Source organism: Canis lupus, chromosome 9, assembly GCF_048164855.1.
Source record: "Canis lupus baileyi chromosome 9, mCanLup2.hap1, whole genome shotgun sequence".
Classification (NCBI taxonomy): Eukaryota; Metazoa; Chordata; class Mammalia; order Carnivora; family Canidae; genus Canis; species Canis lupus.
This window is the reverse complement of record NC_132846.1, coordinates 50,468,437-50,487,031: the sequence shown is the minus strand read 5'-3', so window position 1 is coordinate 50,487,031 and position 18,595 is coordinate 50,468,437. Positions and strand designations below refer to the sequence as shown.

Genomic DNA, 18,595 nt, shown 5'->3' with positions numbered 1-18,595 from the left:
CCTCTCTAGTGGGGATGAGATGCCCAGGAGGTGCCGGGAGCAGCCAGGAAGAGGCCGTGAACATTCCACCCGTGGACCTGGGACACCCATAATGCAATTGTTAAGTGCAAGAAAGATCTGGCCCACCCCCTTTTTTTTAAAGCTCCTGTTTTCAGAGACTTTCCACTTTTGAAAGACATCTTTGGGGCTTACAATTCTTTCCTAACTTGAATTCCACTCTGAGACAAACTATTTGAAAGGTGAGTCCATATCTAATTGTGTTTTCAGAAGTTGTTTCAACCTGAGTTATTACTCATCTTTTTTAAGGACTAGGAAGTGCTCTTCTGCCATTTGTGTGCTTCTCACAAAGCTCATCTCAAAGCTTCACATTCCATCCTGAGTTCACTTTCTGAGAGCTGGATTTTAGAGCTGGAAGAGATCAGATAGAACTGGAAATGCTCCTGGAGTTGGAGAGGTGACAAGACTTTGCACCTGCGGTCTCCTCCACCAGGGTCCCCCAGCTGCCCTACTCACACCCCTGCATCCTCCTGGCAACTTCACTCCTCCTTCAGGTTGAGGTGTGAAAACCACTGCTTCTGAGTGGCCTTCCCTCATCACCTGATCCAAGTCAGTTCTCCACGCTATTCTCTCTCATGGATCCATACTCTGCCTTCAGTGTGCTCAATCGTCACTTGTCCTTCCTTCTTTAGCTTTGTGACCATTTGTTTACTCCCCATTTCCCTGATTAGGCTATAAGCAGTATAAGGGCAAAGACTAAGAATGTTCTCTGCAACATCATATCCCCAGCGCCCAGCCCTAAGCATCATGGTATGTATTCAACAAATGATGGCGAAATGAATGAATGAATGAATAAATAAATAAATGAATAAATAACTAGCCCAAAGTGACATGTAGAGGCTGCATTTAACCCTATTCCGGATTTGATGCTTTTTCTTCTAACCCCGTACAACCTTCTATGACAGAAGAAGTCCAAAGGCCTTTGTGTCAACCAGAAACTTGATTCCAAGAACAGAGATGGATAATTGTGCCACTAAAGCACGGTCATCTAAATAGGAAACATTAGTGTGGCCATCCTACAATATTGGAACCCTGCAGTCATTTGGGGCTCTGGCTGTCCATTATTCTCAGCTGTTGTCCTAATCATGATTCCCAACATCCCTGAAGCATCGTGTCAACCCTAGCTGTGAGTGATCCCACCTAGTACCAGCAAATCAGATGACTAACAATCTTTGAACTTCACTAAACGCAGTTTACGTGGGACGCTTAATATCTGTAGCTGAGAATGGACCAGAACCAGCTTCTCTTGCAGTTACTGTAAATTCCTTATTCATTCTCCACGCGGAGTCTCTCCTCCTGCCGGGCTTCACTCAGAAGCCCTTTGCATTCTTCTTCACCTGACCACACGCTGCCTGACCTTCAGGACCCACCGCTCATTCTTTCTTCTTCCTCAAGTGCCCTCAGTCCACAGGGATCTCTTCGTCACCTGAATTGTGGCCCTCGCTAATGTAAATCATGAACACAGCAACCACCACTGGCCACCTGTGCCACCCATTATGCTGCCATCTTAGCTCCTTACCTCTTCAATGCTTTCATCTCTTATGTTCTGTCTCCCCAGCAAAGTTGTGTTCCTGTAGAGCACAGCCCTACAAAGTCTATGGACTATTCTGTAGACTATACCTACGGAGCATTCGCAGATCACTTCCCAAAGGCCTAATCCAACTTGCAGATGCATTAGGTTCTGCTTATGAACTGATTTTAAAAATTCTATCACTTTTGAAATGTGAATTTGAAAACTTTCAGGCCACACCATCTCTTCTCTCTAGGTTTACTACAGGCCCCACCATTCTCTACTGTCTCATGCTTCTGCTCTTTCATGTGTGTATGGTATCTGCCTGGCTCCCCTCAAACTGTGTGAGCTTGTGGCCCACCTCGGCCTTGTGAAGAGTCCCATGTAGTACATTCTAGTTAACCAACAGACTCCAAAACCACCTCCAAACATCAGTCACTCCCATTTCTCATTCTAAAAACACACCTTACCCTAAAAGCCTTTTTCTTCTACTTTTCTATTCTCTTCCCTCGGAAGCCTGAAGCATTGATGGAGGGGAGGAAGCACTTCTCTTCTTTCCCTGGGCATCTTCTTGGGGAAGAAGAATATGTGCCAAGAGTGAAGCTTGGGAGGCTGAATGCTGAGAAACAGATCTGAGAGACATGGTTCCTGAAAGTTTCCTAGACAAGACAGGGAGGGGAAGGAGGTGGCATTTCTCACTACATCCGCTGGAGGGCAAGGGCTATCTTATTTGCCACTATCTCCAGCTTCTGGAGCAGTCATGGCCACAGGAGGCACTGTACGAACACCTGCTGGACATCTTCAATGAAATCTAACCTCTACGACTGTGGTAGAAAGAGACCACCTGCCTGGAGGGGGTCCTAGTCCTTGGATTCTCGTTTCTATTCCCCAAGATATATTCTCCATTGGGATTGCTCGCCGATCACTACTGCTACCAAGTATAGGGAAATTAGCAGCCCCTTCTCATGTGACAATGCTCCTCATGCTGACAACGTAGAAGAACCTGGGTATGATTTTATTAAGGGCACCAGTAGGTTTCCTCACAGGCGCCGAAAGATCTGCTTAATGTCATTGCTGAATGAGCCTCCATAGATGATTCAGGGCAATCGTTTATGGAGTGTCCCCACCCACTGGTTATTCTAAGTTCAAAGGAGCAGCCTTCGCTAGCCAACCAAGTAATTCTCTGAGCAAAGATAATTCTAGAAACTAGTTACATGTAACATATGATTCCTACTGCATAATGGATTCTAAACATTCACATATAGTGAAATGGACGAAGTAGAGTGTGAAGTGTAACATATGAACTGATTTTCCATTAAAGGACTCAGGCATAACTGCATGGAAAACAGATTTATGCCAGGGAAGAGGCATCCCTCCTAGAAGGTAAAATCAAGTGCACTCTGACAAGAAAGGGTTTTACATGTCAAACCTCCAGAGCCAAAATAAAGGCCAAATCACTAATTTCACACTTCAAGTTTATGAAGGGGAAAAAAATACTAGAGGTATTCTCTGAAAATAGATATCTTTCTTCTCTCCGTTCTTAATGGAATTGTATTTAGCATCCTATCAATCATGCTAGGCACTCTATATTACAAACGTGAGAGCTGATATTAACACAACCCACCTGTAGAAGGAGATGCCCAACAGAGCCAAGGGTCATACCATTTGTTATAGCCCAGAGGCCAAGAGCAAGGACTCTGGGGTCAAGATTTATATCTAAATCCTGGTGCTGGGCAGTGTGGCACTGGTGGTATAGTGGTGAGAAGAGCCACGTTCCAAGTGTTGTCACTTATTATGTGACCTTCGGCAAGGTTATTTTTCTTTGCCTTTGTTTGCTCATCTTTAAAACAGGGATAATGAACAATCCAAATGTCGATTACCAGGTGAATACCTAACCAAAAAGTGGTATGTCTATACACTGGAATATTACTCATCGATAAATGGAACAGGCTAATGATACATACAACATCCTGGATAAACTGAAAATCATTACAGTGAGTGAAAAAAGAACTTATGTATGTACAAAAGCATATGTATACATGACTCACATAAAATTTCAGAAAATGCAAACCACTGTATAGGGACAAAATATGAATCAGTAGTTGCCTGGAGACGGAAGCAGGGGAAGGATGGACTAGAAAGGGGAATGAGAAATTTTGAAGGGCGGGGGGATGGCAACATTCTGTATTGATTGTGGTGGTGGCTTCACTGGGCATATGTATCTGTTGAAACTCAAATGCTATGCTTTAAATGGATTCAGTTTAGTGTATGTAAATTAGCCCTCAATAAAGCTGATTTCTAAAAACTTTCCCATAGGCTTGTTTTGAGAAGTAAATGAGTTTGGCAATGAGTGGTGGTGGCAGTGATGTTGGTGGGCGTGTGGTATGAGACAGAGTGTTCACTCACAGTCAGAAGTTCTTCTCTGAGTCCTGAAATTTTGTATAATGATCTCTTTGCTTTGATATAGCATGGTCAGTGATGGGCTCACACAAGATGGCCTTAAGAGTTGCCACAACAGCAGCCAGCACAACCTTTAAATAATACACATTTAGAAGGTGCCTGGGTGGCTCAGTCAGTTAAGTGTGTGCCTTTGGCTCAGGTCATGGTCCCAGGGTCCCGGGATGGAGTCCCAGAGTCAGGCTCCCTGCTCAGCAGGGAGTCTGCTTCTCTCTCTTCCTCTGCCCCACCTCCTGCTCCTACTATCTTTCTCTCTTAAATAAATAAAATCTTTAAAATAATAATGATATGCACTTAGAAGTGTGCACACTTTAGCACTCAGAAGGTTTTGCTGTAACGTTTAATGGCTACTTCTTAAACTGTAGCATTTTCACACACTGAAAAAAAAGAAAAAAGGAGGATTTCAGAAATCTGTTGAAGGGAATTAGAAAGAGGTTCAGGGTAGGGTGGAGAGAGGCCTGGAGAAGATACCACCTGAGCAAACCTTCTGGGGACCAAGAATTTAATGAGCATCTCAGAGTTGTCAGCATCATAAATTTGTGAGCACCTATCAGCTTTGTCCATGTCCAGCGGGGTCCCTGCCTCCTTGAGTCCTTTGGCACAGCCTCCTGGATGATCACCCTGTCATCCTAGGCAACCGATGGCTGGAGCAACAATCTGTGAGGACGGGCAGATTGAAAGTATAGCCAGCAGCCATCAATCACTGAGCCACTACAGTTCAGCACTGGCACGAGGCATCCCAGGTACGTATGTGGGGAAAGAGATTTTGGGAACAGAAATGCAGTACACCTAATTTAACAGGGTCACTGGGAATCATTAGTGGGTGGACGAGTTCGGCAGCTACAAGGAGTTTAGTGAGTAGCTAAGGAGGAAGATCCGGTAAAAAGAAATGAGCTTGTTGATAAGAGATAATAGGAAAAGCAAAGACAAATGATGAAGAATGATGAAGCTGTGCTCTTGAGCTCTTACTAAATCTGAGAGTGGAGGCTTAATTCCTGACCTCCAGTGACTACCTTTCTACCTTAAAACTCCTCTGGAATGAGATGAGACAGAAGAACCTTTTCATGATTCCTGTCCTCTCCTGTCCTCAGTCCTGACTTTAGAGGCACTACGGCAGGCTTGACAAGCTTTGGTGCGCAGAATATTCATCCAGGGAGTGTATTTAAATCAATACACTGGGTGTATGCAATACAATGGGTCTCTGGGTCCCAGCTCCAGCTTCTGAATGCTGTGGCTGGGACTCTATGTCTCAACCAGCATCCCAGCATCGTCCACATGTCACACATGCCTCCAGTCCTGTGAGGCAGCTAAAGTATGGGTCACTGTTTAAGCTTTCTAGATTTAATGCTCCCCTTCGCTTTGTAGTCACATGCAAAGGTTAGTTACTAAAAGCTTTGGGGCTCTGGCTCTAGCCATGAGACAGTCATCAGCACTGGACTTACCTCCCTGCTGGGAACAATTAGGAACCTGGAAATAATGGAAGATAACAGCTGTGTGCAGACAGCAGACAACAGGGAGCACAGGACAGTGATCCCTGAGGGAAGGGAAATGAAGTGAGCCTTACCGTCATCAATCCTGGCTTTCTGCCTACAGGTACATTTCCTGGACTCTGGCCCAAGGAGGGGGAACTCCTAGTGGAGCATAGAGAGCTCACTGGGTTGAGAAGAAGTCAAGTTTAGGTAGGCGAAGGTGGCTGGAATTTGAGAAGCAAAGGATGAGACAAAGATGCTACGTAGCAGAAGAGTTGCAGAAATCTAGATCGACTGCATTCTTTTTTCTTTTCTTTCTTTCTTTCTTTCTTTCTTTCTTTCTTTCTTTCTTTCTTTCCTTTTCTTTCTTTCTTGCATTCTTTTTCTTTTCTTTTCTTTCTTTCTTTCTCTTTTCTCTTCCTTCCTTCCTTCCTTCCTTCCTTCCTTCCTTCCTTCCTTTCCTTCCTTTCCTTCCTTTCCTTCCTTTCCTTCTTTCCTTCTTTTAATAAAGCAGGTGCAGGGGAGGTGCAGAGGGAGAGAGAGAATCTCAAGCAGGCTCCATGCCCATAACTGAAGTCATGACCTGAGCCAAAATCAAGAGCTGAGCCAACCCAGGTGTCCCCTAGATTGACTGCATTCCAAACTGTGTGTACAGGGTCAAACTCCACATGGCTGGGAAAAGAATTACTAACAAGTGTGTGAGGTGAACAATCCCCACCCACGGGTTATAAAGAACTGGAAGGGGCTCAGCTCACCTGGGGAGAGTGGAGAGTCCTTGCTAAACCACCAGGCAGGGACACCGAGTATCTTAATGTTTAGGGTTAACCCTAAACTTGTCCTAATAAACCTTAGAAACAATTCTCAAAATGATCAAGTTGACCAACAAACACATGAACTACTTACTAAAACAGATGTATCAGTCTTTAAAAAAAGACAAGATCCAAATGTTCATAGTAACACTCACAATGACCAGTGTCCAATCAAAAACTACTAATCACGTGAAGACTCAGAAAAATATGACTTGTAACCAGAAGAAAAATCACTCGATAGAGACACAGGAAACAGATGCTAGAATTAGCAGGAAAGGACTTGACAACAGCTACTATGAAGGCTATCACCAAGGATAAAGCAAAACATGATCAGCATAAGGAGATAAATGGAAGACACAGAACTGTCTGGAGCTTCTAGAGCTGGAAATCCAGAATCTGAAAGAACAAGTTCACTGAATGGTCTTAAGGGTAGATCAAGACTGTAGAGCAAAAGAGCATTTACACAGTGGAAACTATCCAATTGGAGTACAGAGTTTATAGTGAACTGGAAACACTTTACCTCTCTGTGCTTTAGTTTCCTCAACTGTAGAATGGGGACAATAGTACCATCTCATGGGGTGGCTGTGACAATTAAACGGTTCAACATGTATAAACTGGTAGGACAGTGCCGGGTATACAATAAACACCTACTAAACAGTAGCTAGTATTGCTGTGGTTACAATGGAGGTTTGCCCAGGAGGCTGTGGGAGCACAGGGAAGAAATACCTGAGTCAGAGAGGGAGCAGGGTGGGAAGGGAAGACATTTCAGAGGAGACACTTCAGCAGCGTTGTGAAGGACAAGTGGGGCTGGCAGACAGCCACAGGGCTGAGGTGCTCCAGGCGGAGGCAGCTCTCAGCAAGACACAGAGATGCGAAGGATGGGGCCATGGAGTCTCTCTGGAGGCCTTTGTGATATTCTCCAAAGGCATCTTACCTCCTCCGTCATCTGATCCACCGAAGCTCTGCTGTCTGAGGCGGTGACTGCCCCCAAAAAGAAGGAAAGGAAAGAAAATAAATTTCAAATGTGGAAAGAAACCACCGAAACCATTGCTGTATATTGTTTCTTCTAGATGAGAAGGTTTCTGGACCCACTTTCCTCCATCAACTTAGTCAAACCTAATTAGGGTGTGTCACATATGGTTGCACAAGCTGTGCAGTGCACCATTCCACAAACTATGATATGAATGGTCCTCTCAACCCCGGGGGTGTGAAATTCAGTGGCTCTTGCCTCTACATTCTATCTTTACCTAGAAACCTTCTTCCTTCCTTTCTGATATAAGTCTTAGGAGAAGGCTAGGTTTAGAAGGCTGGTGTCATTCCTGCCCATCTGAAGCAATAAAGAAGAACCATGGGTCAAGCACTCTGATACCTGGACACAGAGTTCTAAAAACCACAGGCTGGGAGAAGAATGCAGACATTAACGCCAGGGCCCAGACCTTCAGCTAAGGAAAGAACATTAACTGAACCCTAGATTCAGTGTGCATAACTAGAGGCCCAGACAAAAGCCAGATTCATTCTATTTTCTACTGTTGAGTCCAACAAAGGCTGAACAGATCATGGTCACCAAGACTGCACTGCTAGCAAAGGTCACCAAAAGATGCAATAAGAATCCTGGAAACATACTCTTCTACTTCTTCAGAAGCCCTCCTTCCTGACCTGAAAAAAAAGGAAAACAAGGTTTATGAGAACATACTAGTCTCATGCATTGATGGGGTATGTCGGAGAGGGGGTTTCAAAAGTGAGGGCAAATTAGCATATTCCAAGTGCTTTGATTTAGTTTTCTCTTTGTAAACCAAGACCCATAACCAGCATGAGAGAATTAGAGACGCCATAAAGCCTTCCTGTAGCCTTATTTCAGTATGACTCCAACTTAAATTTTTGATTTTTTAAAAATATTTTATTTATTTATTTATGGAAGACCCAGGGAGAGAGACAGAGATGTAGGCAGGGGAAGAAGCAGGTTCCCTGCAGGAAGCCCAATGTGGGAGCTGATCCCAGGATCCTGGGATCACGACCTGATCCAAAGGCAGACACTCAACCATTGAGCCACCCAGGTGCCCCTAAATCATTGGGTTTAACCTCAGATTGAGAAGTTGAGAATTCAAATGGGTATAGATGATCCATTCCCCTCCTTTCAACAACTAGTGGACCAATTTATAGAGCACTTTCTTCCGACTGAGGCCATGGGTCTTACTTGGAGCTATAGCTGTTAGCATGTGCAGCTTCCCAGGAGCGAAGAGAGATAAGCTGGCCATGCAGTACAAGTTGTAGGCTCTGGGCCTTTCTGCAGCCTCCACTTCAAGGACCAGAAGACCCCATGAGTGATGTTGGGCAGGTAGTACCCTTCAGACATTCCATGAGAACAGGAAGCCTAGTTATATATAGACATTTATCTAAGGCTGTGGTTCTCAACCTTCAATGTGCATAAGAACCATCTGGGGAGCTTGACAGACATGTAGATCGCTGGACCTGGTAGAGAGAGCTTTCTGGATCAACTGATCTGGGGGAGGGGAGTCTAAGAATACACGTTTTAAACAAATCCCTAGGTAATCCTAATGTAAGGTGGTCACTACTGACACCCTGAGAAACATGGATCGAAAGTCTTCTAAATGGGACTGACCAAATGTTGACAATTATTAAAGTTGGGTGTTGTGTACATGTTGACTACTTTTCTGTATGTCTGAGAATTTCCACAATAACAAGTTCTGTTTGTTTTTTAATGAATTCTTTCAATTCAGAAGTCAATCACCACGACGAGCAGGTGCAAAGGGTGGTGGCAGTGTCATAAGGGCCAGGAGTCAGGGTGTGTGAGAAGGCCTTTGGCAGTGCTGGGCCCATGAGCCTCGCCAGCAGAGCTACATCGGAACCAATCAGCAATTCCTGCAAGATGCAAACCACCCCTCCCCCTCTCTGAGTATAATCCGAAATTAAGCCTAAATTTAAATAGACTAGTCTCCATGAAATTCAGACTATACCAAGTGCACTGTTAAGGAAGGAAGGGGAGGTGGGAGTATTTTGGCTTCCCTTGGGAGGGAGAGTGAATGGGTAAAAACTGGAAGAACAGGATGGAACAACTCTTGAGCTCTCCCAGGCTATAGTTTTTGATATTTTTCTTTCTTTTTATTGAGCGTTTTATTATTGTTAAAGATTTTATTTATTTATTTTTATTCATAAGAGACACAGAGAGAAAGGCAGAGACATGGGCAGAGGAAGAAGCAGGCTTCCTGTGGGGAGCCTGATGCGGGACATGATCCCAGGCCCCTGGGATTATGCCCTGAGCTGAAGGCAGACACTGAACCATTGAGCCACCCAGGTGCCCCGATTATTTTTATTTTTGTCCATTGCTGCAGTTTTTGACTCTTTAAAGGGAAAGTAAAGAGATGAAGCAATTAGGGGGAGGAGGTCGAGTGGGACAGAACTGGCAGGAGGAGGTACCACAGATAAATGGAAATAGGGTGCCCAAAGATCACCACCGTGGTGTTGCTGGATGATATGGGTTTCCAATACTGTTTGAAGTCAAGAAAATTCTAAACATAGAACACCTGGCAGCCACCAAAGCCACCTGTGTGGGAGGACAGAAGGCTCTGCTCCTAGCTCACATCCGTCCCCCAGGACCACTGCTTCTAATTGTCTTGGTGAAGTTGAACTCTACAAACTCACCATCCAAATGCCTTGGTGATATGTCACCAATGGCAGGAGGCTTGGATGAATACAGGGTCCGAGAAGAACAATGTGATTAATGCACTTGCATCTTGTACATAAGAAACATAGGATCTCTCTGATCACCCCTAGGAGTTGTGACAGTATTGTTCCTTCCTAAGCAATGTGCCATGGCCAAAGTAGCAGTGATTTCATCTGAAGGAAACAATCAATGGTAACGCTAATCTTCGGGGAAGGCTGATTAATTGCCATTTATCCACTCAACATCCAAAAACGGCCATGAGTTTCACATTCAGCATAATGACTGCTGAGCTCACCTACTCTCTCACTCCAGAGGGAGCCCAAGGACTCTTCCAAATTTCATTTCACCCCATGAGAAGGAGCATGATCGAAATTGAGCCCTAGAGGACAGAGGGTGGGGATGCCCTCAGGCAGCATGTTCTCTTGTTCTCTCTCTCTCTGCCAGAAATAGCAGATTCTGGTCAAGCCTACTGTTCAGGAGATGGAAAGTCTAGGGGGAACTTGGGCAAGGCCTTGGAGAACTGGCTATGGAACACCCTGCCTTTGATGAGGCTGAGAGTTTTCTGGCCTTATCTAGTGAGCATGTGTGTCTGGACCACACTGCTGTTTATTTTTGTTTTTGTTTTAACATGAATTTGTTGTCCAAATTGGGAGATTTCATACAAAAATACAGATTTCTGAATTCTTCAAACACAAAGCCTATAAATTGGACCTGCATTCCCAACATGGAAAACTCTAGGGAAGTGGAGCGAGGCTGTAATGAGTCTGAGCTCCCAGTCGTCCCCAACACTGGAAGAAAAAGAAAAGACGAGAAAGGCTGGGGACTAAAGACTAAAGACTAAATTGATTCCATGACTCTCTATGGGTCATGACCTACAGTGGATTTAGTGGATCACTACCAGCCTTGTCTTGTCTTTTTCCTTTTTTTCTTTTATTTATCTATCTTTAGAGAGAATGAGAGCTTAGGGGAGGGGGCAGAGGGAGAGAGAGAATCTCAAGCAGACTTCCCGCTGAGTGCAGAGCCCAACATGGGGCTCAATCTCACAACCCTGAGATCATGACCTGAGCTGAAATCAAGGGTTGGATGCTTAAATGACTGAGCCACCCAGGTACCCCTCTTTTTCTTTTTTAGTGGCATAGAGTAAAACAGAAAAGAGAGTGTCCTGCAAAGTAAGTATTACATAAACTTTCCCCCACAGTTTTATATATAGAAACATATCCAGTCATGACATAGAATATATTTTTATTTGCTTATTTTCAAGATTTTATTTTATTTATTCATGAGAGACAGACAGAGAGAGAGAGAGAGAGAGAGAGAGGCAGAGACATATGCAGAGGGAGAAGCAGGCTCCCTGCAGGGGGCCCGATGTGGGACTTGATCCCAGGACCCCAGGATCATGACCTGAGCCAAAGGCAGACAGACGCTCAACCACTGAGCCAGCCAGGTGCCCCTAGAATATATTTTTAAATTGTTAGTGATAGGTTAAAAACAAAACAAAAACAAAGTATGGCAATCTATCACAGCTCAACAGCGTGGGTAACTAAAGAAGGATGTGGGCTGAAGTCCTGCCTCCACAGACTGTGAGGTAGAGAGGACTATGGGTTTAGCATCATTTCCTCCTTACAAATATACTTCTGAGGAAATGGTGTGGCCTGGGTCCAGGCCCAGGGCAGGTAGTTTATAGGGCTGCAGTCAGCTCTGCCCCAGGTTTCTGGTCTTTTACTACAGTCTCCTGCCCACGTACCTCCTTCATCAGAAGTGGCTACTGTGGGGAGTGGGGAGAGGGAGAGACCTGACAATCACAACACGGGTGACACGAGCTTATGCAGGTGGAGCACTGGCCAGTTTTCTTCACCTTCCCATCTGCCAACACTAACACTAGCTCAGCCTCCCTCTGGAAAAGAGGCAAAGCAGGGTTCAGAGACACTATGTGATAGAGAGGGACATGGGGCACCGAGATGGGTGTTTCATCCAAATCCCAGACTAGTTAGTAATGAGGCTGCAACAAGAATCCCCATTTTCCGACTTCCACCCTGGATTCCAAACATACTGCCCCAAGTCTTTTCAAAAGCAGATACCTCCTGATTTTCAGACGTTCTGATGGTACCTAGACATCTGTTTGGATTTCCTGTGCTGACAGCCCATTCCTGACTTTCCACGCTTACAGAAGGCAATAGATGGTACAAACATAGAACTGAAAGCTATAGAGAATCCTTTAAACCAAGAGTTCTTAACCAGTGGTGCATAATTAGAGTCACTGAGGGTTTTTTTCAGAGTTCATGTGCTGGGCCTTACCCCAGGCCCTCTGAGGCAGTAATCTCTAAAAATGGGACCCAGTCACACCTGAGAATCAATGCTCTAAACTTCACTTCAGATAGTAAGCTCAACTACGGGTAGTCAGCAGTATAATGGAAACCTTGCTGCTCTATACTGCTGAGTTGCCCACTTTCTTCTAACCAGTGTTAGTGAACTCTGACTTGACCTAAAGGCTGAGAGGAGGGAAGAAAAGGCTCCATAGACTGTAGCCTCCATACCTGAGTAATCCTGAGTTGGCTGGCCCAAAATTCAGACAAGATTCCATGGTATTCATAAAACTTGAGCAGGTGCTCTTCATGCTGGCAGGCCCAGAAGTGGTTCAGATCCGATTAGAGATGCTTGTTCAATATTCAAAATGTAATACACAGAGGTTGCTGAACCAGCACTTTGAAAAGTTAATTAAATGCCAGGTTTCTTGTTAAGAGCTACTCCATCACTTGCTGATTGCTTTGGCCATTTTGCAGAATGAAGCTTTAGCTCTGGACAGTGACAGGAATGTTCTTCTTTACCTCCTACCTTGTGGGGATAGGGTAACAGGAGTAAGGGCACTTTGGCTGCCTGCTTTCCAGCGAGTGACACACAGACCGGGTTGGTGACTTGGCCCTGGTGTTTTCTTGCTATCCCTACCTCCATTTAAAGCCTCATTCAGGGATGCCTAGGTGGCTCAGTGGGTGAGCGTCTGCCTTTGGCTCAGGGCATGATCCTAGAGTCCCAGGATTGAGTCCCACATCAGGCTCCCTGCATGGAGCCTGCTTCTCCCTCTGCCTGTGTCTCTGCGCCTCTCTCTCTCTCTCTCTCTCTCTCTCCCTCCGTCTCTCATGAATAAATAAAAATCTTTTAAAAAAATAAAAGGAAAGATTGTTATTTAAAAAATAAATAAATAATAAAGCCTCGTTCAGCCCAACCCTCAATCAGTCCCTCCTGGTTTTCACCCTGCTTCTCTCTGACCCACGCTAGTTTTCTTCCTCCTGGCTTCACACAGCCACCTTCCCTCCTTGGATGGGGGTGGGTGGGGGACATTCCCAGGCCCTGCCCCACAAGCCAGTTGCAGGAAGGCTGATGACTGATGATATTAACAGTTAACATTTATTGAGCTTGCCAAGCACCTAGCACTGTTATTATACTATCTTCTTTATGTATATTACTATTATATAATATCATATATATTTTAGTGGCATATGGCATTAATACACTATTTTATTTCATTATCGCAGCATCTTTTTTGATTCGCTCCATTTTACAAATGGGGAGACAGGCTCAGAGAAGTAGAGTAAGTTGCCTAAGGTCACCCAGCTAGAAAGCTGTAGGGCTAGAATACAAGCTCTGGGCTGACACCAAAGCCCAGCTCTTAATCCCTACTCAACAGAAGCACCCAGGTAGTTCTACATGATGGGAAATGCTCATTCCATAGACTCTGCTTCAAATCCAATGAGTATTTTCCATGACAAGGATGCACTTCCAACTATAGTAGTACTGTACTTTGTTAAGCCTGAAAATTTGGTAGTTAAGGTTGGTTTCATTGTGGGATTTATTATATATGTTTTATTTAAAACATGACAGCTTGCATGTGGCACAAAAGGAAATCCCATGTAGCAAAACTGCCTTTCTCTCCTTTTCTAAGTGCTTTAGCTCAAATACGATTCCTTTCTCTTGGCATTCAGAGACTACACTGCCATTCGAGGGGAGTGACTTGGTCAGCTGAAGACCAGCTGGGTGGCACTGGTATGACCTGGGATTGCAGCCACACTGGACCACCGGACCAGAATGATCCTTGGGTCCATTCTGGGGCTGTGTGGGGAAGAAATGCTGTACAAACCCTCCTGCCCGAGAAGTCTGTCTCCTCTGTCCTCCCCGCTGTATCAGACATAAGGCCTCAGCTGCTGCTTACATGGGTTACGTGCTGAAGGGTGAAAGGCAGCTCTAATGTAGACATCATCTCAGTTAAAATGTTTCTCTCGAGTTTAATGGAATACTGCAGAGATCTAAATGGAGATAAAGTACCACGGCTCAGAGAACAGCCCGGATGCTATCTTTATGCAGCATGACAATGTTCAGTGGTTAATTAGACACCGTTAACCTATTTTAGCAGGGGACATAACTGGGATAAATGGGGGGAAGTGTCCTTGAAGTCTCTTAATATCCACAGCACATATTGGACCCTAGACTCACCTTCCTGCTGCAGGACAGAACAGGCTTAAAATAGACCAAAGTGCCAGGCATGTAGAGGCCCGACTGTCCCAGGGAAGGCCCTCTGCTTGCCCAGCCCCCAGGGACCACAGCCTCTGTTCCAGATGTAAAGGCTTTGGACAAATGGTTACTAGTGCAACTTGTTGCCTGGGAGAAAAAAGCTAAAGCCATAGTTGTGTAGCTCACAGGGCTCCCATGACAAAAAGGGGAAACTTTTTGAGGCCACAGTCATAAGTACTTGGCAAGGGAAAGAGCAAGAATGAGATACCAGTTAAACCTTACATTTTCAAAATGTATCACTCCTCTGGAGGAAAAGGAGTAAAATACTTTTTCTTATGAGCTTTTCTGTCCTCATAACTGTTAAATGTCCAATAAAAATCTCACAAATGCCTCCAAACCTCACTGAGGTACATTTTACCAAGGCATGAGAGGAAGGAGGTAATACATCTCAGATCATATAACACCTCACTGGCACATCCCAAAACCAAGGTTCTATTTTATAAATTGTGTAACCCACAAAAAAGAGCCTTCACAGTGAAAATCTGAATCTGAGCAAAGGAGACGCTGCCACCAAATCTTGTCTACTGTGTCTATTCAGTATCAAGCTGTAAACTGAATAATGGGGGTCCCTCAGAAGTCAGATTTGTCATGAAACTTCGCTTTGCCAAGAGATTTCTCCTCATTGAAACCTCTCCCACAAGTTGAAGCTCCCCCCTTGGCTCCCAGTTCTTGCCATTCATGGGTTCAGAATCCAACACATCATTTGCCTTCTTTTAAAGACAAGCAGAATCCAACACATCTGCCTTCTTTTAAAGACAAGCAAGGACTCCCCAGCACTTAAATGTTGGCACTTTGGGGTTTTAGATCATATTAGATCGTATTTAGCTTTGCCAGTATCATCAACAAGGTGCCCAGTAGAAAGAAGAAAACCAACCACCACGACATAGACTGCCAAGCCCGTCCAGTTGAAGGTAATGAATTAGAAGGCAATTCCTGGGTGAAGTTTGCCCCCTGCTGGTCAGACTCAAAATGACATCTCTGTTCTGCTTGAAATTCTAAAGCATTCATTCATTTATCAAGAGGGAAAAAAGGCTGAAAGTTTTAACAGCTAAAAACAATTATGGGCATACACAAAATGGGTATATGTGCCTGGTATCAGGAAGTAAAAAAAGTGGAAGAGTTGAGAATTCTATATCTTTGGTGTTTCAAAAGAACATTATTTTATTCAGACACTTTGCTTGAAACTATCTGGCATGACGAGAAGGTGTTGAGATTTGGGGATCTTCTGCTCAAGATTTTACAGTTCTGCTGGAGAAAAAAGAGCATTCTAGAAATAGCAGTAATACCTCCAGAAGACACACATTGAGGGGCCTGAAAGACTACTACCGCCCCCTCCTTGTGCAACTTCTACATGAGAAAATGGAGACCAGGAGTTATGAAAGCAACCTAACTACAGCCCTGAAGCTAGCTGGACACAGAGCTGTAGCTAGGAACCAAGGTTCTCATTCCTCGTCTATTGCTGGTCCCAACTTCCCAGGACAAGTGAGGCAGATGGAAGCAAAATATCGCAGTAGCACAAAAGAGGAAATAGTCACACTGGTTGCAACAGCCAGGAGAGACTTTCTAGAAGACTGAAAAGATGAGCAGGCTCACACAGGCAGAAGAGCCACAGGAAGGCTCTCCATGCTGGAAGAAACGACTGGAATAGAGATAGGAGGCAGAAAGGGCCACGTGTGTTCAGAAGACTGCAGGGGGCCTGAAGTGGCTGAGAGGCAGACAAGGGGCTGTCCTGCGGTGGTTATCAATGCTATAAATCTATACCCTGACATCGGTCAAGGATCAGGAGGGAACCATGCGACCAGAAATACATTTTTACTGGGTTCTTTCTTCCCCCCCTTCAAGTAACTTAAGTCCACAATTGAAAGAGAGGTGGCAAAGAAAACCACGCCACTCACTATGTATCAAAGCAGCAGGAAGGGGCTGAGTGGAAGGGGCATGGTCAGCCCTCCTGCTGAGGGGGGTATGGAGGGGAGAAGCAGCACTCCAGGGCAGGGTTCCCCCACTGGCTGTCATTTCCAAATGCCGCCTTCATGAATTTTCCTACAGCTGTGCACTTTCTGCACCTACTTCATGTTTTACTTCAATAAATTCGTTTAAAAGAAAACTTCAGCTCCTCAATGGAAAGCTAGCACGACCAGCCATAAGAAGGTTAACTGTGAAAAATAATAATTTTTTAAAAATCACAGAATTTATCTTCTCATAGCTGGGTACTGCTGTTTGCCCAACGTCTGACCTACAGCTCATCCTGTCTTTGTGAAGGGCAGGTTTAGAAGGGTGCAAACAGACTCTCCCACTGACGTGAGCAGCACAAAGACAGGAGCTGTGGGGCTCAGCGCCCATCTCTGGTAAGTGTGGATATGAGGTTGGGGGGTGGGCGGGTGAAACAAGGGGAAATGTGGGTCCCCAAGTCAGGGGCAAACTTTTATCAGTATTTCTGGAAACCTGGATATCAGCCCATTTTTAATTACTGAACGGGTTGGGTCTTTTGCTTCTCCTGGAGAGAAGTTTCTGCTCTATAAATGGAGAGACCTGTAAAGATTTCCTTCCAATCACTGACCCACTCTTTTCTCTGCTCCTCTTTTTATATCCTGTGGCCCTGCCCAAAGGCCCATGAATACATTCAGACTCAGCCAAGTGATAAGGTGCCCAAAGAAAAAGTGACCTGCCATTCCAGGTGACCCTCTTCTGGCTAGCTATGGGTGTGCAAGGGCACGCGGGCAGTGCAGGCCATGGTGTGGGGCAGCCCTGGAAGGCTCAGGACCCACCCTGGTGACTCCCTGCTACAGATGAGCCTGGACAAGGCCAAGGACACCCCTGCACTTCTAAACATGGCCACTCGTACGATGACCACTGTGAAACCAGGAAAGCCCAGAATGGTCACCAGTTGTGGTGACAGAAGCATAGGTCAAAAAGTAAACTCAAAGACCCACAGACCAGAGAAAACCTACATTACGTGAGAGGGCTGTATTCTGTGTGTATATTTACACCGACAGATGCCCGAGCAGCTGCTTCTCTACTAAAACTGCTCTTGGTTATTTCTCAGTAAAGAACTAAAAAGAAAAGGGAAGAAGCAGGTATGACGTTCACATATGCACTTCATTTCTGAAAGACTGAATCCATCAAAGGGAGGACAAGGAGATCATCTATGTCAAGGGAGTCCCCAGTCACCCCCTCCTGGCATTTAGCTGTGCAAGCTGCAAAGAAGCGAGTCCCCTTCAGCAGGCTGGCTGGCTCACGATACATAACTTTTTCCTCTGAAACTTTTCCTGTTTCCAATCCTGGAAGATTGTTTCATAGGATCAACTGCATTTCTCTAAGGGTCCCAGAGGACTGTAGTAAAGACAATTTCATGCTAACAGACTCGCTACTGCACAAATAGTATCTTGTGTGGCCTTTTCATGAACTTGATGAATGCATGCATGCGAGGTTGGCGGATGGGCATGGCTCTAGAGTGGGAGGCACATTCTCTTATGCTAATTATCTGTATGACCTTGGGCAGCAGGCCAAGGTGACATTCAAGGGCTTTTCTAACTCTAAGATTTTATACCTGAGTCACTTAAGCACCCCAAGCCTCATTTCCTCCCTCTCTAAACTGAAGGGGCCCCCGCACTCCATGACTTCCCAGGTCTCCCCTCAGCTGTGTGAATGACATCGACCCTGCCTCTCCCCATCTGTTCCCCATTTACACTATTCCCTAGTCTGACCACCCTCCCCTCAGCAGCCTCTTCCTTGGAACTGACTTATCTGGCCCCCAAATTTCATTTACTGAGATGTGCTGGTTTGGAGACCCCAAAGTCAATGTGGCAAGAAAAAAAAAAAAAAAAAAAGGAAGGAAGGAAGGAAAGGAGGGAGGCAGGGAGGGAGGAAATCCTCTTTCCTTTATTCAATCATTTCTAAAATATGTATTTATTTATTTGAGAGAGAGAGAGAGAGAATGAGTTGTGGAAGGAGGGCAGAGGGAGAGAATCTCAAGGCGGCTCAGCACTGAGCATGGAGCCTGTCGTGGGGTCGATCTCACAGCACTGAGATCAGGACCTGAGCTGAAACC

General features: G+C 45.1%; 1 protein-coding gene across 2 annotated transcripts in view; it reads right to left on the bottom strand.

Moving 5' to 3' along the window:
- Window positions 1–18,595, bottom strand: part of IFT43 (intraflagellar transport 43) — an 81,994-nt gene that overhangs the window by 16,261 nt on the left and 47,138 nt on the right. For both annotated transcript variants that reach the window (XM_072839417.1, XM_072839419.1), the window contains 2 exons: window positions 7,926–7,958; window positions 7,237–7,283 (listed from right to left, as the gene is read on the bottom strand). In XM_072839417.1, the coding sequence (XP_072695518.1) occupies window positions 7,237–7,283; window positions 7,926–7,958 (80 nt within the window). The remainder of the gene's footprint in view (window positions 1–7,236; window positions 7,284–7,925; window positions 7,959–18,595) is intronic.